Below are 27,568 nucleotides of genomic sequence, written 5' to 3'. Positions count from 1 at the left end.
CTTAACTGCGTAGCTCGCACAGCCATCGCAGCCACTGCAGTTACTGTGGTCCCTTACGCTTCTGTCTGTGTCTGTGCCCCACAGAGAGGATGACCGTGAGGAGGCCTGCGGGAGTCTCCGGCGGCTCTCGGAGCCTGCAGGTGAGGAGGGAAAGAGAAGGGGAGAAATCAGATATGCGCCCCAGAAAGGGATCCCTAAGAGGAGACTGTTTGATGTTGCCTTGGAGACAGACGGCAGGGGCGTGCCCCCGAGGGGCGAGGGATTGCCTTTGGCAGCGTTTAGGAACTCTGGACCCGAACCCCTTGAGCCTTACATCAGATTTTTTGTAGAACCATAGCAATCAATGGCCTTCTCCGTTTTCGCTTATCCTCTCAACTACCCTAGGACTAAATAGTACGATTGTTGTCTCCACTTTGTAGGAGAGAAAACCGTGGCTCAGAGAAATTAAGAAATTTGCCCCCAAATCCATAGAAACAGAAAATAGAGTGATGATTGTTTAGGGCTGGCCAGGGAGTGTCAGGGTTGAGGAGGAAGGTGAGGTGGGGAAGGGTTGGGAAGGTTGGGAAAACGGAGTGATTGCTACGTGGGGTGGGGTTTCTTTTGGGGTGATTAAAATATTCTAAAGTTGTGGTGATGGCTGCACAACTCTGTGAATATACTAAAACCCGTTGCGCACTTTAAATAAGTGTATTACATGAATTTCATGCTATGTGAATTATATCTCAATAATGTCATTTAAAAAAAGGAAGTTTTCCTAAGATCACACGTTCTTCAGTAGCAGAGTGAGGGCTAGAGCACATACATACCTTTGACTCAGAGTCCAGTGCTCTTTTCAGTATTAGACCTGGACCTTAGAGAACCCAGTAAAACCATCACCAAGGTCACCTAGAGCCTGCAGCAGCCTGCTCCAACTGGTTTCCAGCTGCAGTCGGCCATCCTCTAGTCACGTCCCGGCACCACCACGCCTGCGCGCCTGAGGGTGTCTCATGCCACAGTCCTCCAGCCACCCTAGCCCTCTTTAAAGAGTCAAGTTTGTTCCTGCCTCAGGTCTCTGCCTCGAGGTCTTTGAGGTACCTTGAACCCAGAAACCGCCCACACAGATCGGAGCAAGGATGGCTCCTTCTCATCAGTCAGGTGTCAGTCCAAAACTCCTCCACAGTGAGAAAGTAAAAATCATCCCAGGGCTGAGAAAGGACGACTCAGACTGTAATAGATGCAGATGAGGCCGGCGGCAAGATCAGCAGAAACCGGTGTTTCTCACGGGACCACAAGGTACCTGTAGGATGCCTAAGACCCCTTATCAGTTGTTTAACCAGCCCCACTTTGTTCTTGTCACCTTTTGAATAAAAATTGCTCAATCATCCACTTATTAAACTATGCCCTCTTCATGACAGCATTCATCCAGAGTTGATTCCTGCTTCCCCTAACTCTCATCAGAATTATCCAGGACAATCTAACCCTAGGAGAGGCCCCTCTCTTACCCTCTTACTGAAAGCTACCCCCTCCCACGTTGTCTATAATTTACCATGGTTTCCTGCAGCAAATTAATAAACCTAACTCTGATTATAGTACAAGTATACACATGTATCATAATATATCTCTATCTCTACATAGATACATATATAGTCTTTATCCGATGGGCTTTTATAGTCCATCATATAGAGAAAGCTTCCCCCAGCCACTCTGTCACTCTAATCTCAATTTCATGGCTTTCACTTATATCGTCTGTCTCCTCTCAATAAAATGCAAGCTTCTTGAGAGTAGGGACCTTGTCTTGTTCTCAGCGTAATGCCTAGTACATATTAATCACCTGATACATATTTTCTGAATGAATGGAGTATTTAAACCCAGTTGGGTTTCCCACATTCTAGGACATTGCTCATTCAGCTATACCACATTGTCTCTCCTGCTAATTATCCATTCCTAGTGACCCAGTGGAAATCAGCTAGAATATGAGGAAAGCAGAGGTGTAGGTGGGGGAAACAGGAAAAGGAAGATGGCAAAAGTTGGTAAAACCCAAGTTGGGCAGGGCCCAAAGTGTGGCCAGCGTCGCGCATAGGATTCCTGGAGTACAGGGGGCAGAATGCACGGTACAGTGTAAGCGCTCTGTAAATGCTCACCGCACTGCATGAAGCAGGGACCGAACTTTAGGTCTTTGCTTCTCTCTTTCCTGTCCTTTGTCAACCGAAGGTCGCTGCCACAATTCAATGCCAACAGAAGTTCCCAGTTTGGGGTGCAGTACAAGAGAGATTTCATTCAGTAAAACAGCTCAGGTGTTGCAGCTCAATTTGCAAACCTGGGCAACACAGCCACAGCACAGCATTGGCTTATGTAGAGGAGTGTCTCCCGCCAGTCCCTGATTGATCAGTTTTCGTGCAAATGAGCAATCCAAATGTACACAGTTTGATTAGGCCATAGACTTCACCTGTTATGATTGGTCAGTAAATATGCAAATAAGGGTATAGTTGCACAGCTCCAATTGGACGGGGTAGGTCTTCAGCCCATTGGTTGAATTAGAGTCCTAGAAGCACTATTATAAGGGTCAACCGAGACGGCAGAAACAGTGCAGGCAGCTCAGCCTGCAGCTTTTCCCTGAAACTCAGTGTGCATCTCTGTAAACAATGGCTGCTACACTCTGGTTATGAATTTGAGCCCAGTTCACCACAAGGAGCCCTTCTTGGCAGTTACATTCTTTCTTGGGGTTGATACCTCCAACCAAGCTTACTCCATACACCAATTTGAGAAATTTCTTTACAGCAACGAACACATCTTATTTTACTTTGTTCCTCCCAAGTCCCAAATACACAGGCTTATTCAAGGTCATATTAACGGTTATGTTTTGAATACATTTGAAATTATAGTTTGACCCTAGTCTATTCTATTTCATTTTAGATATTTCCCGCTAAGTCCTCCTCAGACACAGAGGCAGAAGAGGAGCTGTCTGGGAATGGGCTGGTTTTGCCAAGGGCTGGCAAACTTGATGAGTTCCTCAGCCTAGAGGAGACAGATTCTGCTTCTCCTGACTCAACTGGGAGCTTTTACGAGATCCTGCAAGCGCTAAAGCAGAAAGGCAGGCGGTGCCTGTCAGAATCCCTTCACGAATCTGACCCAGACAGTGATGAGAGCCTCTCTGAAGATGATGAGGACCTGGAGAGTTTCTTCCGGGACAAAGGCAGGGGGAAGCCACACGCCCAGGACCCGCCGGCTCCGAGGTAAGGCACTGCAGTTCAACAGCTGCCTCGCTGTCCAGCTCTGCCCAAGTCATGTTCCTCTTCCTCAGTAAAGCAAAGACCGTTTCCACAAGTTGCCACTTACCCAGGCTCCAGCAGAATCAGCTTTCAGATCCAAACACGTGTTCTGAGTCCTACCCAGCAGTTCTCAGTCACTTTGGGTAACACTTAGTTACCTGAAGCATTGGAATTGCTTAAGTGACGCCTTTCCCAAACACACTACCTCCCTGAGAATGACGACAAGGTCCATTTCCCTTGGCCACCCCTGTTAAATGTATGTGTACTTTATCTCATTTAATATTTATTTTCTCCTTCCAATGACCCTTTAAGCAGGTGTTATTTTTGACATTCTGCTCAATTCCTCAGATGAGGAATTGAGGTTCCAAAAGAACTTTGCTCAAGGTCACACAGCTGGTAATGTTTTGAAGCAAGATTTGAACCTGGCTCTGTCTGACTCCAAAGCCCTGCTCTGCACCGTTGCATTGTCCCCCATATGGAAATAAGTTTGAGTGCAAAGTGGCATTTCTTGGATCACTTTTGAGAAGAGAATACTTACTAAGGCTGCTAGATGGCCTGTGGAAAGGAGGAAGGACAGGCTGACAAAGGCAAAGGCTTAGAGGCCTGTGGGTCTGTGATGTTAGGCTGAGAAGTTAGATGTAACCTGCTGGAAGAGAGGACTAGAGAGGAGCATGGAGGAGGATCTGGGAGGAGCCAGGCCTCCTAGCTGCCCTGTCCTCCAAGCACAGGGCAGCTGCTTTCTCCCTCCAGGTGTGGCTCCACACGATGCTGCAGCTCCTTGAGCAACGTACCCTCCGACATTCCCAAGTTTCAGTCCCAGCCACCTGCAGGCTCCAGGCCTCCTTCCCAGCACAGAAGCATCAGCTCCTGGGCATCTTCCATCACTGTCCCTCAGCCGTTCCGTATGACAGTGCGCGAGGCCCTGAGAAAGGCCCAGTGGCTGGCCTCACCGGCCTCCTTCGAGCCTGAGAGGCAGCAGGCCCTGAGGCAGGGCCAGGAGGAGGCCGAGTGCCACCGGCAGTTCCGGGCACAACCAGTGCCTGCGCATGTCTACCTGCCCCTTTACCAGGAAATCATGGAGCGTAATGAGGCCCGAAGGCAGGAAGGGATCCAGAAGAGGAAGGAACTGCTCCTCTCTTCTTTAAAACCCTTCAGCTTCCTGGAGAAGGAGGAGCAACGAAAAGCTGCTCAACAGAAGGAATCGGCCGCCACTGCTAAGGCCAAGGTCTCCAAGCAGAAAGCCACCAGAAGGATCCCCAAGTCCATTCTGGAGCCAGCTCTTGGGGACAAACTCCAGGGTAAAGACATCCTTGCCCCCTTGCTGCCTTCTGCCTGGGGGTGCCCTGGGGATTCAGTCAGGCTCGGGGGTCAGCCTGACTTGGAGAGATGAACTATTCAGGTGGACCTGCTAGAGCCCATGCTCAGTGCAGGCCGGGGCATAGGGTTGGGTCTGTCTATCTAAGGGGGAGCCCTGTAAGGAGCAAGGAATAAGGAGAGGTCCTGCAGGGAACCCAGCTTTGTCTCGCTGACATCTCCCTCAGTGGGGCTGCAAGGCCCCTGCAGCAGCACACATGGGAGAGCAGAGACCAGTGAGACCTCCAGTGACCAGCATAGACCAGCACCACCACTAGCCAGCTCTCCCTGAGGAAAGCCCTCACTTCTCCCTCACCCTGGTGAGGTGCTCGTCCCAAGACTTACAGCTCAAATAAGAGACTCGGGCTTTCTTGCTTGTTCAGTAACAGGTGCCAGGCCCCAGGCACTGTCCTAGGCTGCATGGACACGTGGTAGGGAGACAGATTATAGACACATAATCGCAACTGTGACGAGCCATTTGCAAGGATTACAGGAGGAAGCCAGGGGGTTCCATATAACAGAGGGACCTAACCTAGGGTATGGTGAGGGGTGGGAACGGTTAGGGTCCCCAGAGAAAGTGAGCACTGAGGCTGACCCTGAAGGCTGAGCTGTGCGAATTTGATGAAGAGGAGGAAGAGTGCACCAGGCACAGCTGTAGTGGGGAGGTAAGAGAAAGCCGAGCACCTCTGGGGGATGGAAAGGTAGAGGGGAGAGAGAAGAGGGAGTGTGGGGAGGGGAGAGGCAGGCATGGGAGGGAGTTTGGACTTCACCCAAGGATACCCAGGAGCCACTGGAGGGTGTCAGTAGGGTGGGCACGATCAGATTTGCAGCTCAGGAAGATCGCTCTGGTTGCTGTGGAGATGCTGAAAGGGGCAGGAGCAAGACTGGAGGGACGTTGACCTAACAGGAGGCTATTTCAACAATTTAGTTAAGAAATTATGAAATTAAGAGCAGGAATGATGAAAAGAGACAGGACTGAGGACAGGTTAAAGAGGTAGAGACGGCAGAACAGGTGACTGATGAGATGAGGGAGGGAGGGGTCAAGAATGCTTTGGGCAATGGACTTGGGCATTTGGGTGGGGGGCAGGGCTTTCTCCAAGACAAGGAGTCCTGGGAGAGGAGCAGGCGACTGACCTATTCTTCCTGCTTGTCTCTGAAGAAGGAACCATAGAAAGCACTCAGTGAATGTGAATGGTAGCTGATTCTGCCACCTGATTGGCCCCTGGCAGTGGTGTTCTGGTCAACGTTATTAACAATCTCTCCAGGAAAAGAAAATGCAAGCTGATTTTTAGCAATTGCCATTTTCCGTGGTATAAATATGCCCGTCGTGGCCAATTTCAGGCTTCCCACATGATGTCAACTGGCTCACAAAATTCCTGAGAAGTTAACCATCAGCTCCAGCACATCACCGCTAGTGTTTAAAATAGAGAACGTTCTCCAACCCTTTTGGTATGAGTCTCAGTCCCTTCTCACTCATCACCAGCCTGGTTTTTCTCCACAGAAGCTGAGCTCCTCAGGAAAATTCGCATTCAGATGAGAGCCCTAGACATGCTCCAGATGGCCTCCTCCCCCCTCACCTCCCCCAGTGGCAGAGCTGACCCTAGGCCCCGCACGGCCACCCGAACACAGGAGGAAAAGCTCGGGTTTCTGCACACCGACTTTGGATTCCAGCCTCGGGTGAATCCTGCCGTCCCTGACTATGAGACCCTTTACAAGGCCTTCCAGAGAAGAGCTGCCAAGAGAAAGGACACCCGAGAGGTGACTCGCAACAAGCCCTTCTTGCTGAGAACCGCCAGCCTGTGTCGCACTCGGAGGCCCTGTGATGCTGCCACCACTGGAGGGAGGGAGGTGAGAGCTCAGGCAGGGGTGGGGTGGGGGTCAAGGGTCTGAGGCCCGAAATGCAAGGAGGGTCAAGTCTCAGTGAAGGCACTTTTCATGGCCTTTTTCTATCTTAATTTTTTTTTAAACTGGTTCAGCTGTAACCACATCCAGATCCACAATCCCTATAAACTTAAGACCAAAAGAATACTTCTTTTGCTTCCCTTGCTCTACAGAAGTTGCAGAATAAGTTAGAGCAGGTCTGGAAGGCAAGGAGTTGGGATCAATCGTTATGCCCCTATACCCATTCCAAAGAACTCTTCTCGTTTGATTAAAAACTTTAGGATTGATATCTAGGTCTGTCCCAGTTAGTAAACTTGAGATCTCATTACCCTTTGCTTTAATCCCAAGAAAAAAGATTCTTGTCTGACTAGTCCTTCACGGAAGTTGATTCCAGTTAAGGTAGAAACCAATCACACACGCTGTCCCACCAACACCAGCCTTCGTTCCCTCTAGGGCTCTCCACAGCCACCCGCCACTCCCCGGCCAAGGAGTCATTCCCTGAGTGGCCTTGCTTCCCTCTCTGCCAACACCCTGCCCGTGCACATCACAGATGCCACCAGGAAGCGGGAGTCTGCAGTCAGGTGAGCGGTCAGGCTGCACACGACCCACAATGCTCAGATCGTGGCCCAGGTGATGGAAATCACTCTGCTGCTGGGCCTCCTCTCCTGTTGTCAGAAAGGCCTAAAGGGGTGGAAAGGAATTCTCTGATCAGGACAGAAATACACGTGGTCCTCCACACGTAGTGCTGGAAGACACCTGGCTGTCATTCAGAAAATACTCACAGGGGCTTACTCTGTGCCAGGCTGGAGATGCCTTGTGGAATCTGTAGTTTAATACCTAGTCTGAAATACAGAAAAGCAAAAAGCAGCTACCTTATTTGGTGAGTAGTACAGTGATGAGGGAATACAGGGGACTGGGGGGGTGACGGGAAACCTGGGGCAGGGTCTCTCATAATAGACGTTTAAGGTGAGAGCTGAAGAAAGAAGCATAAGCCCAAGGCGGGAAAGAAAGAAGGTTCCAGACGGAGAGAACAACCTGGGTAAAGACCCACAGATGAAAGAGGAAGGGAGCCATTAGGAACAGGAGTTCAGAGAAACATGGTGACGGGTGGCTGACCCTGCCACAGAGAAGACGAGGCATCCATTGCACGTGTTTGAAATTCCCTGAGACTCGTCTTGGAGAACCATTGGAAGTCAGTTGGGAATCGGGTGCCTCCTTGTTTTAAACTCTTAAACTGACCTCACTCTGTCAGGGTGGTGTTCTCAGGGAGCCCGCCAGAGTTCGCCCACTAGGCCTCTGAGCCGAGGCGAGCAGAGGACGAGCATCTCAGAGCGTTCCCATGCAGCTCACAGGAGCGCACGGAACCAGCTTGGCCCTGTAAGACCCACAAGAGATTGTGGAAATGTTTTTAGAACCCAAACAGTATTCCCCTTTTCCTCAAATTTCATACAGCTACTAAATCAAGGCTAAATGTCTCAATATCCTGAGGTCCCAATAAGATGGGACGTCAGGAGCCAGAGGCCGGCCCACCTATGGAGGATGTCCACAGCTGCTTCCTAGAAATAGGGAGTTTGACATATTACCAGATTAAACTTCAGTGTCCCTCCTAATCTGTCCATTTGAGTGTAAACTTCCAAATGCAGGAGTCTTGACTTTTTTCTTTTGATAGAACTCTCCACAGGACCCCATCAAATATTCACAGAAACTAAGTCTACAAGTTGACCCCAAGCTGTGCATCAAAAGAGGTCCATTCCTAGTTTTCTGTACAAAGGCAGATTTGTATTCCCAAAGGACCATGCACCCAAGCACCTTCCGGCCCACTGGTTACAGCACAGTCTGTACACCGGGGGCAGAGGCGTGGGAGTCAGATATCCTGGCTCTAACCTTGGCTTTTCCACTGGAACGCTGGGTAGCCTTGAGCAAGAGGCTTACCTTCGCCGAGGCTACGTCTCCTCGCCTATAAAAAAGAGTGCTCACAGTTCTTAGTTCATAGGGCGGTTAGGGTTACACAAGATAATGGATATAAAGCACGTGCGGGTTGTCTGCACTAGTTCAGGGTAGGTAGTTCAGCAAATGGTAGGTAGCTGTTTGCATTTTGCTTCAGGATAGGCAACAAGCCAGAATGCTTGGCTGTTTAAGGATATTTTAACTCGGGTTTTTTCAGTTCAGTGAGTGAACTTCTCTGGGATAGAATATCACTGTAGCCAGAGTGCTGCGAACGTGTCACGTGCCCCAGCACTTAATGCCAGAACCTTCATCTTTCAGAAATGCCAGGGAGGTCAATTACCACCCCATCCACAGAAAACACCAACTTTCCGGAGAGGTTACTAAGACTGCGTTTAAATATACCCAAGTTGGTCATCTGTATTCTTTGTTTGCCTTCTCGCTTTAGAAGTTCACTTGAAAAAAGGGACAAAGCAGATGAGAGTACTCAGTGGCTGGAGGCACATAAAAGGAAGTGTCAAGCAATGTCTAAGTCTGTGACCTTGCGCGCAAAAGCCATGGACCCCCATAAGAGCCTGGAGGAGGTATTCAAAGCAAAGCTGAAGGAAAACCGGTCAGTGTCCTCCATGAGCCCAGGGCGGACTGTCTTGGGATCCAACAGAGCATTGGCCTGGAAATGGGCAAAATGGAGTTATTAGGGTGGGCTCCTCTAATTGCAGCCATGGGTTTTGCCAGGCACAGTAAGGAGTTGACAATGTTCATGGGTCTTATTCTGCTTAATTGGGATGAAGGGTATTCTGTATTGGAAAAAGATGGGTTTTAAAAATCTTGTTAATCCCAGGAACAATGACCGTAAAAGAGCAAGAGAGTATAAGAAAGAATTGGAGGAAATGAAGAAGAGAATACAAACAAGGCCCTATCTCTTCGAACAAGTTGCCAAGGTAAGACTAAACCACCATTCATTTTCTGTCTTTGATGAAAGGGCTCTTAGAAATTATGACATTTACTCTCTGAGCATTAAGCATTTTCTTCAGGCTCAGAATGATTCTAAACTGGGGCCATTTTATTACCACCATCTTTGCCCAAAGTAAGTAGTGTAATAGTGAATGTTGCTTGGGCTAATTTCACCCAAGACTGGACTCCAAGGCATCGGAATGGGGTACTTCACTTCCTGGAGTTTTCACTGGAGTCTAGCTTTCGGTTTGACTCAGAGCGGGGGTTAGATAGATCCCAGACACACGGGGGCAGTTTGGCTGTGTCAGTAAGCGCATCTTTCACTTACTAATGTGACTGAAGACCCAGTCTTTTCTGCTGTCTGGAGCCACTTCCCAGCCAGTGCTGGGAAGACGGGCTCTCCTCCTGTCGTGCTGGTGCCCCTGGCATCTGCGGCCTCCAGGTCTGTGGCACACTTCTAGGTCTCCGAGGACTGGGATGCTCATAATCACCCCGCAAAGCCCTTTCCAGAGTAAGTGCATTTCAGGCTGGAAGAATCATTTTAACACGTTCTCTAGACTTTTAGGGAAGGTGCACTCAGTTGAGATCTCCCTAAGGAAGCTCTGGAGCTACCTGAACAGCCTTAGAAAGGCCACCATCTCGGGCAGCTTTGGGCTACATCAGATTCTGAGGATAGGATCAGTCACTCTCCTCTCGAGTTTCAGACAAAAGTTGGGTTTCCTAGTAACCTGCTTCCAAATGCTGGGTATTGTCTCCATCATACAGCCGTGCATTATCTAGGCCTTTCTCGGGTCCACCCCTTCCCACCCACACGCCTATCATCATACACTGGACTGTCTCGGATTTACTTAGCAGCTTGCATTTTTCCAAAACTCTCATGCTGACCTTTCTCTTCATGTTCACTCTTTCAAGCAAGCTCACACTCAGAGCTCAACATATTTTTTACCGCCATAGGAAAAATGCAAAGTACTTGATAGGATTTTGCTCTCAAACACTTAAAACAAATGAAAAGTCTTTTCTGGTCCACATGCAGACCATCTATCCTGTTAGTACAGCTTATGTTGTTCTATTTTAATGTTGCTGATGATGTTTGGTTCCTTATAAATCTTCAGTTTTCAGTCCGTCCTTTTTATCTCGGTCTCACTTGGTCTTCCAAAAATCGAAGTCTTGCTTCTCAAAGATGTGGCTCTCTAATAAATATCTGGCATCTCCTGGGACTGTTAGAAATACCGAATTGCGGGCCCCATCTGAGACCTACCAAATAAGAGTCTACATTTTTAACAAAATCTCCAGGTAGTTTCTATGCAAATAATGTGCCCACTAATTGGGAGGGGGGTGTGAGCAGTACTGTGAGGATACAGGTTAAGCTAGTAATTTAGAATTATCAAGTAATTCACAAGGCAGCTCCAGCAGATGGATTTCCACTCCACAGGACCTTGCCAGGAAAGAGGCAGAACAACGGTATGAAGACACCCTGAGGCAGGCCGGGCTGGACGAAGACTTTGTGAGGAGCACGGTGCAGGGCACCAGGGCTGTACAACGGAAGGAGCGGTCGGAAGTCCACGATTACCCCAGGTACTGTAACCCAGTCTGCTGCTGCCACTCTGCAACTCTCTAAGGTGCCATTCCTGGTGATGCCCCGGCACCTTAGAACAGCCATTCACATTTTGAGATCACTATCCTGTAGCTATGGAATACCATCCAGGGATCTCCAAATAACACATTTGAATTTGGAGATTAGTGCAGCTGTGAATAAAATATCATCATTGGATATTAGATCTAGATTCCTAAAATTTGAAACATCGTTTTCCCGTTCCAGTTCCAATGCCATCAGTCAAAAGTGTTTCCACTCCATTTTTGAGAAGTCACGTAGCCCTGGCCAGTGTAGCTCAGTTGGTTTGAGCGTTGCCCTGTACACCAAAAGGTTGGGTGTTCGATTCCTGGTCAGGTCACAGACCTAGGTTGCGGGTTTAATCCCTGGTCAGGGTGCTTTGCTTACCAAAGGCAAGCGATAGATGTTTTTCTCTCTCCCCCCTTTCCTCTCTCTTTGAAATCAATAAACAGTTTAAAAAAGAAAAGATTTTACTTATTTTTTTAGAGAGGGGAAGGGAGGAGGAGAGAGAGGGGAAGGGAGGAAGAGAGGGAGGGAAACATCAATGTGTGGTTGCCTCTCGCACGCCCCCTGGCCCGCAACCCAGTCATGTGCCCTGACTGGGAATTGAACTGGTGAACCTTTGGTTCACAGGCTGGCACTCAATCCACTGAGCCACACCAGCCAGAACAAACATTTTTTAAAAAAGAAAAACCATGTATATGATAAAACTGTTTTTCTAGCACTTTAAAAATAAGTCATAGCACCACCTCCACCATTGAGATCCTGTAAGTCAAAGGGAGAAAGCAGAGTATCTCCAATATTGTTTTGTTTCTTAAGTCCTAATGGCCCCTTCCCCTACTTCCTATCCCCATTTTCCACCTAGAAATTTCCTTTTACATCATATATAATGAAAATGTTGAGACCATCCATAAGCTTTACATAATGCTTTAATTAAAAATTTTTTCATATTTTGATTTATTCTGCAGCACCCATGAAACTACAAAACGCAGCATCAGAAACCCACAGCAGGATTTGGAAGAATCTCTAGATCAGCCTACAAGCCCCAAGAAAGAACAGGAGAAACTGCTTATGAATTGCTAGATAATCTGAAATCACTTGTTTAATCAGTACCCTTAAAAAAATTACTGCTTTTCAATAATATTAAGCAGCCAACGTGGGGTTGAATCAGGCAGGCAACAACCGCGTTCAAGTAAATCAAAGTGGAGAGGCTCGGGGTGGAAGGAGCAGAGCCAAGTTAAGTGTCCTTACTCTGTGCCTCGCACTTAAGTGTGCCTCCAAGGGCTAGTCACAAAATAAGTGGGTCAGATGGGCCAGCTGTAATGTAACGGCAGGAGCCTCTGCTGCTGGATTACAGACCCAGAACTGCCAGGTCAACTGCATTTTCAACAGAAGCCAGAAACCCACACATTGGCAACTAATTTAAAATGCCCTGGCTGGTGTGGCTTAGTGGACTGAGTGCCGGCCTACAAACGGAAAGGTCACCAGTTTGCTTCCTGGTCACGGCATATGCCTGGGTTTCGGGCCAGGTCCCCAGTTAGGGGCAAGGCAACAGATAGATACCCGTCTCACACACTGATGTTTCTCCCTCCCTCCCTTCCCCTTTAAAAGTAAATAAATAAAACCTGAAGATAATAATAATTACCTGGGACTATTGTATGGGCAAAATAAAACACCTGGTAGGACGACAAGTTTGCAACTTCTAGTCCAGGGCTTCTCAGCCTCAGCACTGTTGACATTTGGGGCCAGATGCGTGTGTGCCGGGTGTAGGGAGGGGAGCTGTCTTGTACGCTGTAGGACGTTTAGCAGCATCCCTGGCCTCTGCTCACTAGATGCCAGTAACACTCCTCCAGTTGTGACAACCAAAAGCGTCTCTAGATATTGCAAAAGGTCCCGGGGGCAGGGTGGGGGGTGGGGGTGGGGCACAAAATGTCCCCAGTTGAGAACAACTGCTCTAGGGTAAAAGGCTGTGGCAAGTAAAAACTGGCATTTTAAGAATACAAGTAGTGGACATGAACTCAATCTACATTATCCCAGCATGATTATACATGTCATTTAAAACGGTTCTTTCCAAAGCTCTATTGGGAGGGTGATCTGTGCGCATGGGTGTGTATGTGTCAGCACGAGGCTCATTCTAAATAAATCTGGAACTCTGGAGCCATGACTTTCTACTAGTGACTGGTCCTTGGAACACTTTTCTTCTCGCCAACTGTAATCAGATTCTCTCTCAGTAGCTGAGGAGACAGGGTAATAGCAAGAGTGCCCACTCTAATGGGAGCAACTTTGTTTTTTTTAACTTTGTGGGAAAATTCGAAAGTATCTGTTATTGCCAAGTTTCCAGACTCAGACAGGGTCCTTCCTGCGATGACAGAGTGATACTCTGCTAACTGTCCAATGGGTCTGCTAGTTAGAGACGGAGATGTATGTTCGTGTCACGTTCCCTAAGACTCCTGAGCTCAGGGCTACCTGCACGGGACCCTAAGGGCACATCACTACCTTATCCTAAAGGGGAAGACTGAACCACTTCTTAACCTCCTCACTAACAAAACAAACTCCGTCTGAAACAAGAAGCCAAAGAACTGACCGGGCTATTTTGTTTATTAAAGGGAAAACAACTGAAGCTCTGAATCGTGATTTTTTAACTTAAAAAAAAAACCAACCTTTTAAACATGCTACTGTATGTTCCATAAACAAAGGAAGGAAAGTGATGACCAAATAGAGGCGTATGGGACAAGACAGTACCTCAGCTGGGCCAAGTAAGGATTCAAGTAATTTATTTTTTTGCAGCCCAGCGGTGCGAGTCTTTTACTCAGGTTGCTAAAGGGAGAATGTCACGACAGAACCGACACCACTCCCTCTCCAAAGCAACAAGGCATCTGGAAAGCTCAACTTCTTGGTGAAGTTTTACGGTTGGTGGCAGGACTTAGTTCATCCATGTGAAAAGACAGCTTAGTCTGGGATGAAAGCTCTTCATTGGAAAACCTCTCAACAGTTAAACAGAGAAACGTCAACCAACATGTAATCAAGTTCATTTTTGGGAGAGGTCCATCCCAAATTTTTGCAGTGGGAAGACAGGTAGGTGCAGTTGCCCAGCCCACACCCACTGCTCTCTTCCTTTCCTGGATCAGATGAGTCTGAAGAGAAGCTCTCCTGCGTTCATCTTCTACGCCACGGAAGATGCCAGAGGAGGAAGTGGGGTCAGATCACCCGCAGAGTCATTTGGGTTCTGGCAGACCATGAGCCCGAAGCAGCCATTCCCACCGTGTGTACTCTGGGATCAGGTACAGCTGCTCTTCCAGGATCCAGCACCCAGCCTCAGGTCCGTCTTTCAGTTAAATCTCCTTGGTTTAGTAACTGTAAAAGAGCACGAGAAATCTGGAATAGGCCACCACTGAGTAAAAGAAAAATAATTCATTCTAAGTAAAAGGTTTGTGAGTGGGAGTAGGGGATGCACTGCAGGGTTAAGCCAAGGACATCTTGTTCCAAAGCGAGCATCTTGTTCCACATGCATATACTGGCCTTGAGACAGCACTGTGGACACTTCACGATGCCATCATTTTCGCTACGGCAACGAAATACCTGAGTCTATAAGCCAAACGATGGTGTGCAGAGTCATGTACTCACTCACTGGCCAGTGATGGGGGACTCATTAACTTACAGGGCAATCAGAAATGGTGAAACCAAGAATCTTGTCAGTGTTAGCCCAAGCACAGACTGCAAGTTCAAGAAGTGAAAGGACTTAGGAGGCTATCCCCAAACAGTTCTACACGAGAACTAGACCCCACTCAGAAGAAATTCACGGAGTCCCTGGGCTTAGAGCACAGGTGGCAAACACAAGGCCTGCAGGCCAAATCCCGCCCTCTGCCTTGTTTTATCCACCCGGCACCTTGTTTCTACCTGGTGGCAGTGCTGAGCTCTCGCTTAACTGTTATGGAGTCCTAAAATTTATACAGTCCTAAAATTACATTCGGCCCTTTGAAGGCAACTTCGAGGCTGATGTGGCCCCCGGTGAAAGTGAGTCTGCCACCCCTGGCTTAAAGGAATACCTTTCCTGTGATGAAGAGAGACAGGCCTGAGGGCCTGCAGCAGGGTGGCAGCTCAGATGGGCGATCTGCTCTACACTTCAGGTGTTCTGCTGAAAGGTGGTTTTGTACGATAAATGAAACTGGGTTCCTTTTTATTATGAAAAGAGAATGAGATAGGAATACTGCAGCGAAATTCAGAATACAAATTGGGCTTATTAAAATCTAATCAGATAAATTCTTGAGCTGGAGATGTACATACTTGGTGATCTCAATTTGGAGGAAGGTAATTTAGGGAGAATTTAATAGTATAGAATTTAAAGACTTTTAAACAAAACTTAAAGAAACCACAGATTTCATTTGATGCTGTGTGGTAGGGATGTAAGAATGGTGTTTTTAATCTAGGCCAAGATCCAGATGTTTGAAGTCAAATTTAGCAAAGGCACTTTATGAGAAATGTTATAGAATCTGTAATTTGCGTTTCTCTGTTTTATCTGGGAAACATTCTAAGATATAGTCATGTTAGCTCGCAATCACTTATACTGCTTCTTGAATTCAAGAATGTGAACTCAAGGTGACATGGGATCCCACTTGGGATGACCTTCAGTCGGCAGGAGATCCAAAGGCCTGGGGTCCTGGTGGGCCTGTACAAGGAGAGTCCTCTGATTCTTAGAGGAGACCTAGCAATACAGAGGGAAAATGAAAATGGTCCAGTCTGAACCATCTGAGTAAAATGTAGTTTTGATATGTTTTCCATGAAAATGTCTTATACTTGATTTGGTTATTCTGTGATAGTCTTCATGTCACTTGTATTTTTAGAGCAAATTTACAGGAGTCCAATCAGTGCATCAATAGATTCTTACCAGTCAATAATATAATGTGTGGTGACCTTCAAAAGCAGAACTTGGAATGTGCCTGTGTTGTTTTAAGGACTGCACATTCCCTTATCCTTCTCTAGCATCTGAGAGTCCCCAGGGAATCGACATTCCTCATTCACTGGAGGAATGATCAGTTGGTACCTGGACCTTGGACGAGGAAGAGGACTAAGGCTGGAGCCTTGAGGGGCTTACAGCTTGAAAACAATGAAGGTATTGGATTGGCCAAAGAGTTTGTGTGGTTTTTTTCCTAAAATAAAAGGACACTTTTTTCATTTTTACCAATAACCTTATTGATCCGGATATTTTGAGTATGTTGGCTATCTCCACATGGTATAACGTTGATTGTTTTGATTACTGTCTAGATTTGATTGCAATCAATTTAAAATGGTCTACCCAACCAGATGAAGCATCATCCAGCGAGAAATCTCCAGCACGAAACTTCGCAAACCACTTTGACACCTTCAGTCAATCACAGCACCTCTCGATACACTGCATAAATCTTTTTCTGCATTTCAGTTGTGTCTTTACCTTTCTTGAAATAAAGCATAATATGCCGAAAATGTTGCTTATTTTCTTCTACCTTTGATATTAAAATGGCTACCCAAAAATTCACTAATTTTGATTTTTTTAAAATGCACACTGATATGACAGCTGCCACAATACAATCGAACAAAATTATTTCATATGAAGTTAAAGACAAAGTGCTACTATGTGCACTTTTTTCCAAAGCCATCTTATGGAAAAAACGAAACAAACTTTTTGGCCAACCCAGTATTACAGAATGTGATTAGCCTACCTTAACAAGGAAAAGGAGGGGTGAGCAGTGGAAGGCCTGTTGTAAGAGGAAGATAATAATGGTAATAGTAAAGCAAAGACAGAAGGTGTGTTTATAAATATACAAGGACCCATGAGGAAAAATGACAGGACAAGAGTTTTAGCTACGCCTAAGGGCAGCACTTTCCGCTTTGTGTTGATAATATTCTTCTATTAAGTGTTTGGGGCTCTCATTATGAAGTAGATACTTAGGGCCCCAGAGGCCCTTGGTGTCCTCCTGGGGTGAAGGCTGAATTCTGGTGTTTCGGTGGCCCATGTTACTGTGTCTGCCTGAGGGTGTGAGCAGGCGGGCATCATCTAGACAAGGACACTCTGAGTCAATTCCATGACCTATGTGCCTAGGTTTGAGAGAAACTAGGGACATGCTCCGAAGCAATAATCAGGAGAAAGGAACTCAGGAACCAAAGGACGTGTGTCACATGCCAACGAGTCAGCTCCAACTCCTGGCGGCCCTATGAATGAGCGAGGTCCATGACATCCTGTCCTCACCAGCCCCGCTCAGCTCCCGTAGCCTCATGTCCATGACTTCTTTCACGGAGTCAACTGTATCATATTTTCTTCCTGCCTTCTATTTCCCCAGCATTAATGTCTTTCCCAAAGACCCCTGCCTTCCCCTGATGTGTGTGAGGTAGGACAGCTTCACTTTTGTCAATGTTTCAGGCTTTATTTGCTCTAGGACCCTCCTGCTCATCTTTCTGGTGGTCCAGGGTATCCATAAGAGCTTTTCTCCAACAATGTATTTCAAATGAATCCATTTTTTTTCCCATCAGCCTTCTTCACTGTCCCACTTTTGCATGTGTTCATAGTAATTGGAAATACAAGAGTGTGGATCATCTCAGCTTTGGTCTCTAATAACACATCTTTACTCTTAATGAAACCTTAAAACACCTCTTTAATTTAGATGATGGTTCTCATTCAGTAAGTCAATGAACACATTTCTATGTGCCCAGTTGGTTCAGCCTGGTATCTCCTAGACATATAATGCTGTAAAAATGAACAATAATTTTTCAAAATGACTTTGCTACTACCTTTTTACTTAAGGACCACTTAGTCCCAGGATATTATCATGTTCATAAAAATAAAAGCAAACTCATCTCATAGCAAGGCACCAAACAGCAGGAGCAGAAATTCATTAAGACATGTGAATACGGAAAATTGACGCTGAGAGTCTCACCTGTAACTGACCAGACCCACAATTCAGAAAACCCCACCACTCAAGCTCCTATCAAAGCTGGACTCAATCTGAGCTTAAAAGAAGATATTCTATTGCAAATTTCCAGGAAATTGAAATTGGAGAATTTTGCAAATCCTCTAAACTAGATTCCCAATCACTTGCCACATTCGTGTCCACAGGGACAAAGTAAGGAACAGAGACAGTTTTACCTCCTGTGGATTTACGGCCGTTAAGACAGAAACCTCGTATGACTGCCTCCCTGACTGCATGGTCACCAAGTGATGTGTCACATCAGGCACTGAGGACAGGGGGCGTGGGGATCCTTCAGCAAGCACCTCTGTGAAACAACAGAAAAACGTTTCAATGAAAAGTGAATCCACACCTATACCTACTTGAATTATCAAGCCTCTTATTAAGAATTTGAAAACTGTTCCCTGAAAAACTGAATCCCATGTTCCTACATTGCTTCCAAATTAACTCCTATCTGATCATCATTATCAGTGAATTTGGAAAGTATTACAAAAAGGGGATGGGAAGAATCGCAAAAAATCTTGACATAGGAGCTGATCACTTTCAATATACCAATTGAGAGTACTATGGCTTCATCACTGTTAACGGGATTAAAACAGGGCACAAGCTGCTTAGACAGGCACATCAGGAAACCAGAGCCAACCCTTAGAGCAGCCACCAATGACATAAACAGCACGCTATGTGCAGGTCAAGAACTTACACCTAGCTTCAGAGTTCCTACTCAGTGTCCCCTCCTTCCAGGAGACTTTCTTCCTTAAGGCTGGCGAAGGACCGCCAGGCAACTTCTGCGCCTCACGCTTCAGTCTGCGTCATTCATAGAACAGAGGAGCCTTAAGTGGTAGAGCTCGGCTCTGTTGGCTTCATGTAGAAGGTACACAAATGCGGTCACTTGTGCCCCAAACTGACTGAGCAGGACATGAGTAACTAAAATGTAGATCTCATACTTATTAAATGTTCATTAGTGGGACAACCACGAAGATCTTTTGGAAATAGTTTCCATATAAACCACTTAGCCCTCAAATAAATTTACATTTCTTTTAGGGGCTCTTTGGCTTAAACTGCTCTTCCAAACTATACCAGGTAATTTAACATCTGCTTATCTACTATCTTCTGTTCACTCAATGTTGTTACCCGTTTGTTAAGTTTTAACTTCTCAATGAGATTTTAAGGGCCCTGTCTTCTACTTTCGCCTTTCCCACGGTGCCAGGCACAGAGTAGGCACTGAATAAATGCATGCTGACCTCACCTGTTAAGTTTTTCAGAGAAGAGGGCCTGGCCTGTGTAACTTGGGTGAAATTTCTATACCAGAGAGGAGCAACTGTTTCCTAGAGAGCCCTTTCTTTTCTCCAGAAGATATGGCTTTTGAAGGTATGGAGAAATTGCTTTATATCTCCTCTGTAAAACCTGGTTATGTTCTGTTTAAATGTTTTAAAAGTTAAGTTCTTCCATAACTGCAACAGGAAAGATAGAAATAGTTGGGCTAGGATGCTAGGATTATGCATAACTTTTTTCTTAAAAATTTTTCTCTTTATTTTATTGTTACACCATCTTTTCAATGATTTTTTTTTAACAAATTCACTTAACCACCCCAGAGACAAAGAACACTAATGCTGCTAAATTATACCATAGCTACTCACCAAGAAATGAAATTAAAACCTCCATTCTGGAGACAACCCCATTCCTTAGTCTCTAGTCACAGCCCACTTCCCCCAAACAAAGGAGAGTTAAAACTCTTACCATCATCAACTCCTAGGATAGAATTGGTATTTGGTAGGTTCAATGACTCTCCACCAAGGCTGGGCTGGGAATTCACAGACACCAGGCTTTTACTGGGTACTGAAGCCTCTTCAAGCAAACTACTGCCCATAAGTGGCTCGGCTGCACAGAGAATAGGATGTGAGAGACGTACTGCAGTCCAGGCTGTGCCTGGTCCCCCTTTTCTTTCACAGGAAGCTGGCCTTTTCTTTCAGAACTAAAAATTAACCTGTATCTTGGATACCACCTCCTATTTCACCTACTTTTGGAAAAAAGAGTAAGCCTAGAAGGGGAGGGTTGAGCCTCACGGATAAACATCCTTGCTTGTGATCAGCATCTGGATAATTAGCATATGAAATGAGGTGGATGGTGCCTGAGAAATGATAATTTGGAATGAAATAATTGGTTAAGGAAAGACACGGAAAAGGAATAATAATAAAAAGCGCAATCAAATTTAAGGTAGGGTGAAAAGGGAGGCATGACTGGTAAGTAAAGACGCTAAACTCCTATCACGCAGAAGTCTCCATCACAGGGACGCTCAGATGCTGGCGCACGGACCAGCCCTAGTCACCACCCAGCTCACTGAGGGAGCTTTCAGAACAATGGGTTCTGGGATCTTACTCCCAAATAACCTCATTTATCAGGTGGTTTTGTTTTGTTTGGGGGAAAAGTGGACAAGCAATATGAATATACATGTTTGAAAAGCTTGCAGAGGATGTTACTGTACAGCTACGTTTGGAAACTACTAGCCCATCAAATGAGACCAGGTCTCTACCCAAAATAGAATTGGAAAATTTTCAGATAACTAGGCAGCGCAGTTATGTGGCAGGAAGATGCAGCCCTGCACGGTACCCTCTCTCTCACCGGTCTGCTCCTGCTCCTGACCCCCAGCCGCTCCCAGCTGCAAGTGATGCTTTCTCACGTGCACGTTCCTGCTCCCGCTCTGGGAGAAGGTCTTGCCGCAGACTTGACACTGATGAGGCTTCTCTCCTGAAACAGGCCACGTTAAGATAGGAGAGCCAAAAAGACAAGGTACATTTCTGACAATGAGAAAATGGACTCAAGACCTAGATGGAGAAGCCCACAGAATGTTAAATTAATCGTAAGAGGCTGCTCCTTCTCCCACTCACCACCTTCCCCTTCAGTTCAGGGAGGAAGCCAGAAAAGCCAGGAAGGCTTAGCACGCTCATTGTTCCCAGCCCCGCGTCCGTTCCAGACGCACTGCACCGCTGCCTTCACTAAACAACATCTTTGGTGGAAGTCCATGCAGCCACACAGAGTACTTACTTCCGCGTTCAGGTCGGCCTCCTCTGGACCTCTAAGATACGTACCATCCTCAAGGATTCCAACCCCAGGTTCACAATATCCCCTATCCTATTCCCTGCTACCACTCTCACAGTCTTCAACATTCGCACTTGAGGTTCTTCTGCACTATGGTCTGAGTACCTGAGTGAACCACTAAGTGCTTCCGGAGGCTAGAATACTCAGCGAAGGAACGGCCACATCCTTGTGCTTCACAAAGGAACGGCTTCTCTCCTGGGAAGAGAACATGAGATAAAGACTCAGACTTCTGATGAACTGTCACTTTCTTTTCCCATCAATCATTTTCTGTTTCCAGTGACTTACTCTGATTTTATAAATTCACGCTATATAACTTCACCTGGGCTATCTGCCAAATGTCACCTCTCCACGACCTCCCAGTATACGCCCACGAGGTGGACAGCCCTGCCCTTTCCTCTAACAGTGGCTGCCTCTGGGCATCGTATCATACTTCTGCCTGCCTCCTGGCTCGAGAGCTGACCCCCAACTGCACTGGCCTACCTTCTTCAGGGATCCCAGCCCCTCTGGGATATCAAGATTAACAGGGTGTAATTTATGCTGCCAGGGTTTTTACTTTATATCAATTCTCTTTAAGAAGCAGTTTCTAGATCCATTTTAAAAATACACATTTTTAAAGGTTATAAAGTAGGTATTATACATATTCTCATTTTATAAAACAAGTAAAAACATGTTTAGTCAGAGGCACACAGAAAAATCTCTAGCAGTATGTTAAAAGTAAATATACTAACAGTAGTGCTATAGATGATTTATTTTCCTCTTGTTGCTTTTCTGTAATTTTTTCCTACAACATTACTGTTATTTTAAAAATCAAACATGCATGGTAGAAACTGAGGAAGGCCCGCAGACTGACTGACAGCACCGCTAACACCGGGGTTTGACGCCGTTCTCCAGGGAGGCTGGGTAAAGCGCACACAGAACTCCTTGTACTATTTTTGCAACTTCCTGTAAGTCTGTAATTATTTCAAAATAGAAAGTGAAAATAATCAGATGCAGTGTCTGTCCTCTAAGGGTCACAGACTAGTGTGAGAGAGATAAATGTAAATAACTTTAATATAAAGTCTTGTACAAAAAGGGGTTTTAGCATTTAGAAAGGGGAGGGACTCTATGATCTTTTTTTTTTTTTTAAGAAGTTGAATTTAACCTGGTCTTAAAAGATGACAAGGATGGAAGGAAATTTCAGGCACAAGCAGAGCCTTGCAACTCAAGAGTGCCTGGGGCCAGTTCAGAAATGGCAAGAGTGAAATATAAGAGAAATGTTTCTGTTCCTGGTTTGTGACAGAGAGCTCCTAAGATCCTCGTAAATAGGGGTGGTAGTAGAATCTTTTGTCTTAACATTTATTTTTTAAAAAACAGTTAGCTTATTGATTTTATTTTTAGAGAGAAGGGAAGGGAGGGAGAGAGAGAGGGAGAGAAACATCATTGTGTGCTTGCCTCTCGTGCGCCCCCCACTGGGGACCTGGTCTGCAACCGAGGGATGCGCCCTAACTGGGAATCAAACCGGTGACTCTTCAGTTTACAGGCCAGGGCTCAATCCACTGAGTCACACTGGCCAGATGAAATCGATGAACAATTTGAAGATTAACAAGGGACAACCAGGAAGAGTTAGAATGAAGAGAGGAAGTCAGGTCATCCTCTGAGGTAAAAAAAAGCATTCTAACAGGGTCAGTGTCATGAAATGCTACAAAGACGATGAGCAGCACAAGGGTGAACAGATCACTGCGCTCAACACTAAGGCACGCGGAGCTCTACTTCTTTCTCCATCTGCTCAGTTAGATGTTTTACTTGCTCTCTCATTCAAACTGTTTCCTCGCAGCAAGTATTGTTTCCTCTCTCAAGAGAGAGCTGAGCCCCTTGGCTGGGTGATTCAGTTGGAGCACTGTCCTGTACACCAAGCCTGCAGGCTCCGTACCGCTCAAGGCACACGCAGGAAACACACTGAATGCATAAACACACAGAACAACAAGTCGATGATTCTCTCTCTAAACATTCAGTCGATAAGTTAATTAATTAAGAGGAGGTGAGAACAGAGCTACTCTGTCCGAAAACATAGCCAGTGGCAATGTCAATCTAGAAGAAATCATGCCTGGAACAAGTGTGGCTTCAGCTTGCATTTTACTTTTTCAATGACCTTTCATTGTACCTGCTGTCATTCTAGCTATGCAAGAATGACCAAGGCAGAGACAAAGGACGTGGTGAGAAAGCAGAGAAGAACAGTTACATACCCTGAGGCAGGGGTCTGAGTTTCATGATTAAGCTCTGGCAAGAGACTTAGCTCGTGCTGGGTCAGGTGGCTTGGAAGGTCGCCCTCCCCTTCAGTGGTCCCCTCGTGTCCCCTTCTCAGACTACAAGTCAGGGTGTTTTTATTCTGCTGCTTTGCTATTAACATACTGTTTGACCCAGAACAAGTCACTTTTCTACTCTGTTTCTCATGCTGTGAAGTTTTAACAAGAAAGCAAACTCCTCAAAGCTGGGGATTATATCTCAGCTTTTGTATCTCCCCCCATTGTACCCCATTCGGTGCCTAGCACAGGCTCTGTGAGGCTTCTGCGAGTGTTACTGCCCCGAATCATGCAGTGTTCAAAGACATCCGGAAAGGCTCATGTGGTCAGTATCTCATCATGTCAATGCTGGGGTCGCACACACCTGTGTGGATCCGCAGGTGGTTCTTCAGATTCCCAGCGGTGGTGAACTGCTTACCACAGCTGGACTCGGGGCACATAAAGGGCTTCTCTCCATTGTGGGTCCTCATGTGCACCTTCAGCCTCTGCAGCACATAGAAACTTTTCCCACAACCTTCTGCAGGGCATATGAAGGAGCGGTCATTCCTGGGAAAAAAAACTGCATGAGCAACAATACTGGAACATGTTTACCGCTAGAGAGGACAAGTCAAAGCTCCTATTGACTCTTGAGGCAGTCAGTAAATCCCCAACCTGTATATATTGAAATTATCTGAGGTTTCTTAAAACTACAGATGCCCTGGCCCTTCTTCTGAAAATACAGTATCGATTCCATAGGTGTAGGGTGGGGCCCAAGTTTATGAATTATTCTTTTAAGTTCTCCAAGAACTTAAATTATGCTTATAACGTGACTTGAGAACTCCTGCTGCAGCTCACTTAGGTGCAAGTGTCTTACTAAATACATGTCAAGAATGAGATGAGACAATGAAGATCTTCCTCCTAGAGAACAAGACACCTTAACCACAAAAGAGCGGCAGCCCCTGTCTGCCTTCCGTTTGTCACATTGCGGGTACGAGCTCCTCTGGAAGCAGCAATGTGCTGTGGCTCCGAGTACGGAGTCTCGGATTTGCTCACCGGTGGGTTTTGAGGTGGTACTTGAAGTGCGCTGGCCACACAAACGTCCGGTCGCAGCCTTCCACTGTGCACTTGAGCTTCTTTTCCACTTGAGGGAGGGGCCCAGAATCTTTGGGTTGCCCGTCACCAGAACCAAGGTGGACGTTTTCCCCTATAAGACAGTCACATATTTGTAATCCAGGAAAGGACCCTGCTCAGGTACTTTGGTTCAAATAATAAAGCTGCTCTGTTTTAGTCCTAGTGACCAATGATCAAATATCCATCTTCCTCTTCCCCAAATAGCTTTGTACCCACTTAACAAAAGAAGTGAGAGTGCTCTACCCCATCCCTTTACTCCAGAGAACCCCCAAAGCCATGACGCTTTGTTGCACAAGACTAGGCCTCTGGCAGAAGTACAAAATGTCCATTCTTTGGTTTCCTATCCAAAGGCAGAGTTACACCTATTTTGCATTACAGAGATTGGTGGGAGGGCAGGTATATCAACACCCAGAGTAGAGCGCTAGAGAAGATGACTTAAAGTTCCAGGCAACAAAATCTTGTGTTTAAAGAGGAACAGTCATTCCAGCCTAGCTCTGGGCTTACAGGAGTTAATTTCTCTTGTAGATGGCATTCTTAGGTTTCTGTCTCCTGAAGTCAGTTTGAGTGTGCCTGTCATTCCAGAGAGTACGAACCACCTTCCAATGTCCTGTACCGCCCCTCTTCAGTTATAAAATAAAGAATGCAAAAACTCAGCAGGTTTTTAAATTTCTAACCACACTGTGAAACGTGGGAGATAATACCTACTGAAGTTTTTTGTTCGATAGAATAAAAGGAGGGGAGGAGAGAAGCACACAGTGCAGTACCTCCCTTAAATTTAAATAAATCAGTTAATTAAAAATTTATATAAATTCCAAAGTAGCAGATGGTGCTCCTTTTCTTTCATTTTGTTTCCGACACAGTTGGACATCGATACAGAAAAGCATTCATTTCATTCTGCTGTAGGCGTGTATAGTCTATCTCTCCATGTACACATACCTTGGGGATAAGATTTAATTTCCAACTTTCCCTCAAAAGCCAAGACGTAGGCATGTAAGCTGTAGCTGTCACACTGCCTGGAACCCGGCCGTTGAGCAGTGCCCGTCCCATCTATTAACCCGACTCTCTCCCTGCCGGCCCTGCCTTCTCTTGCTGTACTTAATCAGACGCTACTCATAAAGCTCATTGCTCCAAGGTCCAAGTAACATCTGAGAAGCCTTCTGTTGGTTAACGTGTTTCTTTTACAATAATTGTCCCACAGTCCTTTTGTTTAATTGAAAAAGTAGTATTTGTACATAGGTAAAATTTAAGCACCATATACTGTAAAGGAAATTTCCAAATTCTACAGTTCCGCCGAATTAATTTCTACCGAAATGTCTGCGGAAACCCTGGCCAGTGCAAGATCTAACCAGCGACAGCGGGGCTCGGTGCCTTTGAGCCCACAGACACGATGAGCGTGCTGATGAAATCCTGAGGCAGGAGAAAACCCCTCAGGAAGGAGCGAGTGGCCTTGTGTTTGAGTCCTTCTAAACCGCTCACTAAAGTGCTCCCTCAACCACTCTGCTTTTGGAAAAAAAGTATTGTTTGCAGAAGACATATTAGCTTAAAATGACTTCAACCAATGATAGTTTCGGATATTCAGAGGTCACCTAGTCAACTGGTTCACACACTAAAAAAACCAGAGACAAAGAAACTGCTGAGGTTGAGTAACAACTGTAAACACTTTAAAGGTCTTACAGTTACGGGAGGACCTTTTGCATGTGGGTATCATACAGAGCAGGGATCGGTAAACTTCTTCTGTAAAGGCCACACAGTAACTATTTTTTACTCTGAGGGCTATATGGTCTGTCACAACCACTGAACTTTGCCATGGTAGTTGCCACAATAGACAATTTATAGAACTAACTGGCATGCTAGTATTCTCAAAAAACTTTAATTTACAAAAACAGGTGTGTATTTGGTCCATGGACCTTTGCTGACCCCTGATACAAGCAGCAAATGCAAAATTAAAATATTTTTGCATCTCAATAAACTTAGATGGATGTGAAGCTGATTTGCTTTTGTTAAAAGAAATTTAAATCCTCACCCGAGAATAGATTATTGATTTTAGAGATGTGGAGGGAGAGACAGAGAGATATCAATGTGAGAGAGAAACATCGATTGGTTTGCCTCCTGTATATGCTCTGACTGGGGATTGAACTTGCAACCTAGGTGTGTACCCTACCTGGGAAGTAAACCTGCAACCCTTTGGTGCACGGGACAACACTCCAACCAGCTGAGCCACCCAGCCAGGGCGAGATGATCTCCTTCAATGAACTGTGCTACAGGACTCGCGAAGTGGCTTTAGTAATGCTAAAGGTATTTGTTTAAATGTATTAAAATATTGAGTAAAATCATTTCATTACATGGTAGTGTGTAAAAAGCAACATTAAATTAATATGTTCTATATAATTTAAAATGTGTAACCAAAATAAAATTCTCAAATAGCAATTTGCAATGTTCAATTTTATCTACATGCCTAAAAGTTTATAAATCACACTTAGCCCCCCAAAAGGCTTTTAGGGAATCATTTCACTGAGAAATGGAAGATTATCATATATTTGGACTCACCTTATTCTCAAGTACCTCAGGTAGTTGTTAGGTAGCAAAGAAACGTATTTTTAGAGTAATAAAAACACCCATACAATGCTTTACTGATTATAAGACATTTTACAGATAGGATCTTATTTAATCTCCATAACAACCCACTCAGGTAAGCTACCTGATCTCTTTGCTCTGAACATAAGAAAACTGAAGCTAAGGGAGGTTATATTCCCCAGGCAAGGAACTAATAAATGATGGCACCAGAGACAGATCTCATGCCCCTAGAGTCCAAATCCCAAGTCCCCTCCCTACACTGCTTCTCACGGGCAAATATAGTACCATTGGGTTGGCCAAAAAGTCTGTTTAGTTTTTTCCATAAAATAGAAGACACATTTTTCATTTTCACCAGTAACTTTATTGATTTGGCTATTTTGAGTATGTCGGCTATCTCCCACTATTGGCTTCTAGTGGGTAGAGACCAGGATGCTGCTAAACATCTTCCAATGCATAAGACAGCCCCACAGCAAAGAATTATTTGGCCAAAATGTCAATAGTACCACGAAACTTTGCAAACCACTTCTGACACATTCGCTCTGTCACAGTGACTTATCCATCCACTACACAATTCTTTTT

General features: G+C 45.6%; 2 protein-coding genes across 5 annotated transcripts in view; one reads left to right on the top strand and one right to left on the bottom strand.

Annotated features, from left to right (window-relative positions):
- Positions 1-32: 32 nt before the first annotated feature.
- Positions 33-27,561, top strand: FAM161B (FAM161 centrosomal protein B). Of its 2 annotated transcripts, none has more exons than XM_053928098.1 (9): positions 33-140; positions 2,893-3,212; positions 3,999-4,546; positions 6,103-6,449; positions 6,936-7,063; positions 8,875-9,039; positions 9,268-9,367; positions 10,813-10,955; positions 26,564-27,561. In XM_053928098.1, the coding sequence occupies exons 1-9, from the start codon at positions 90-92 to the stop codon at positions 26,652-26,654; spliced, it is 1,893 nt and encodes a 630-aa protein (XP_053784073.1). In that variant the 5' UTR covers positions 33-89; the 3' UTR covers positions 26,655-27,561. The 2 variants fall into 2 exon arrangements, with proteins under 2 accessions (XP_053784073.1, XP_024423381.2); XM_024567613.4 differs by lacking the exon at positions 26,564-27,561 and adding an exon at positions 11,961-13,131.
- The window catches only part of ZNF410 (zinc finger protein 410), a 32,183-nt gene continuing 18,187 nt past the window's right edge, over positions 13,573-27,568 (bottom strand). For 2 of the 3 annotated variants that reach the window (XM_024567615.4, XM_053928099.1), the window contains exons 6-12: positions 24,338-24,488; positions 23,670-23,851; positions 21,132-21,221; positions 20,550-20,675; positions 19,668-19,808; positions 18,110-18,237; positions 13,573-14,346 (exon numbers count right to left, since the gene is read on the bottom strand). In XM_024567615.4, coding sequence (XP_024423383.1) covers positions 14,308-14,346; positions 18,110-18,237; positions 19,668-19,808; positions 20,550-20,675; positions 21,132-21,221; positions 23,670-23,851; positions 24,338-24,488 — 857 coding nt within the window. In that variant the 3' untranslated portion in view covers positions 13,573-14,307. The remainder of the gene's footprint in view (positions 14,347-18,109; positions 18,238-19,667; positions 19,809-20,549; positions 20,676-21,131; positions 21,222-23,669; positions 23,852-24,337; positions 24,489-27,568) is intronic. The other variant, XM_053928100.2, reaches the window with a different exon arrangement.

This window comes from Desmodus rotundus, chromosome 7, assembly GCF_022682495.2.
Source record: "Desmodus rotundus isolate HL8 chromosome 7, HLdesRot8A.1, whole genome shotgun sequence".
Classification (NCBI taxonomy): domain Eukaryota; kingdom Metazoa; phylum Chordata; class Mammalia; order Chiroptera; family Phyllostomidae; genus Desmodus; species Desmodus rotundus.
This window is presented reverse-complemented; position numbering and strand designations above follow the sequence as displayed.

Bases quoted from the DNA above. Each gene is read 5' to 3' on its own strand.
- FAM161B (XM_024567613.4), top strand. From the start codon at position 90: ATGACCGTGAGGAGGCCTGCGGGAGTCTCCGGCGGCTCTCGGAGCCTG. The intron at 141-2,892 runs GTGAGGAGGGAA...ATTTCATTTTAG, and splicing joins GCGGCTCTCGGAGCCTGCAG to ATATTTCCCGCTAAGTCCTC. The intron at 7,064-8,874 runs GTGAGCGGTCAG...TTCTCGCTTTAG, and splicing joins AAGCGGGAGTCTGCAGTCAG to AAGTTCACTTGAAAAAAGGG.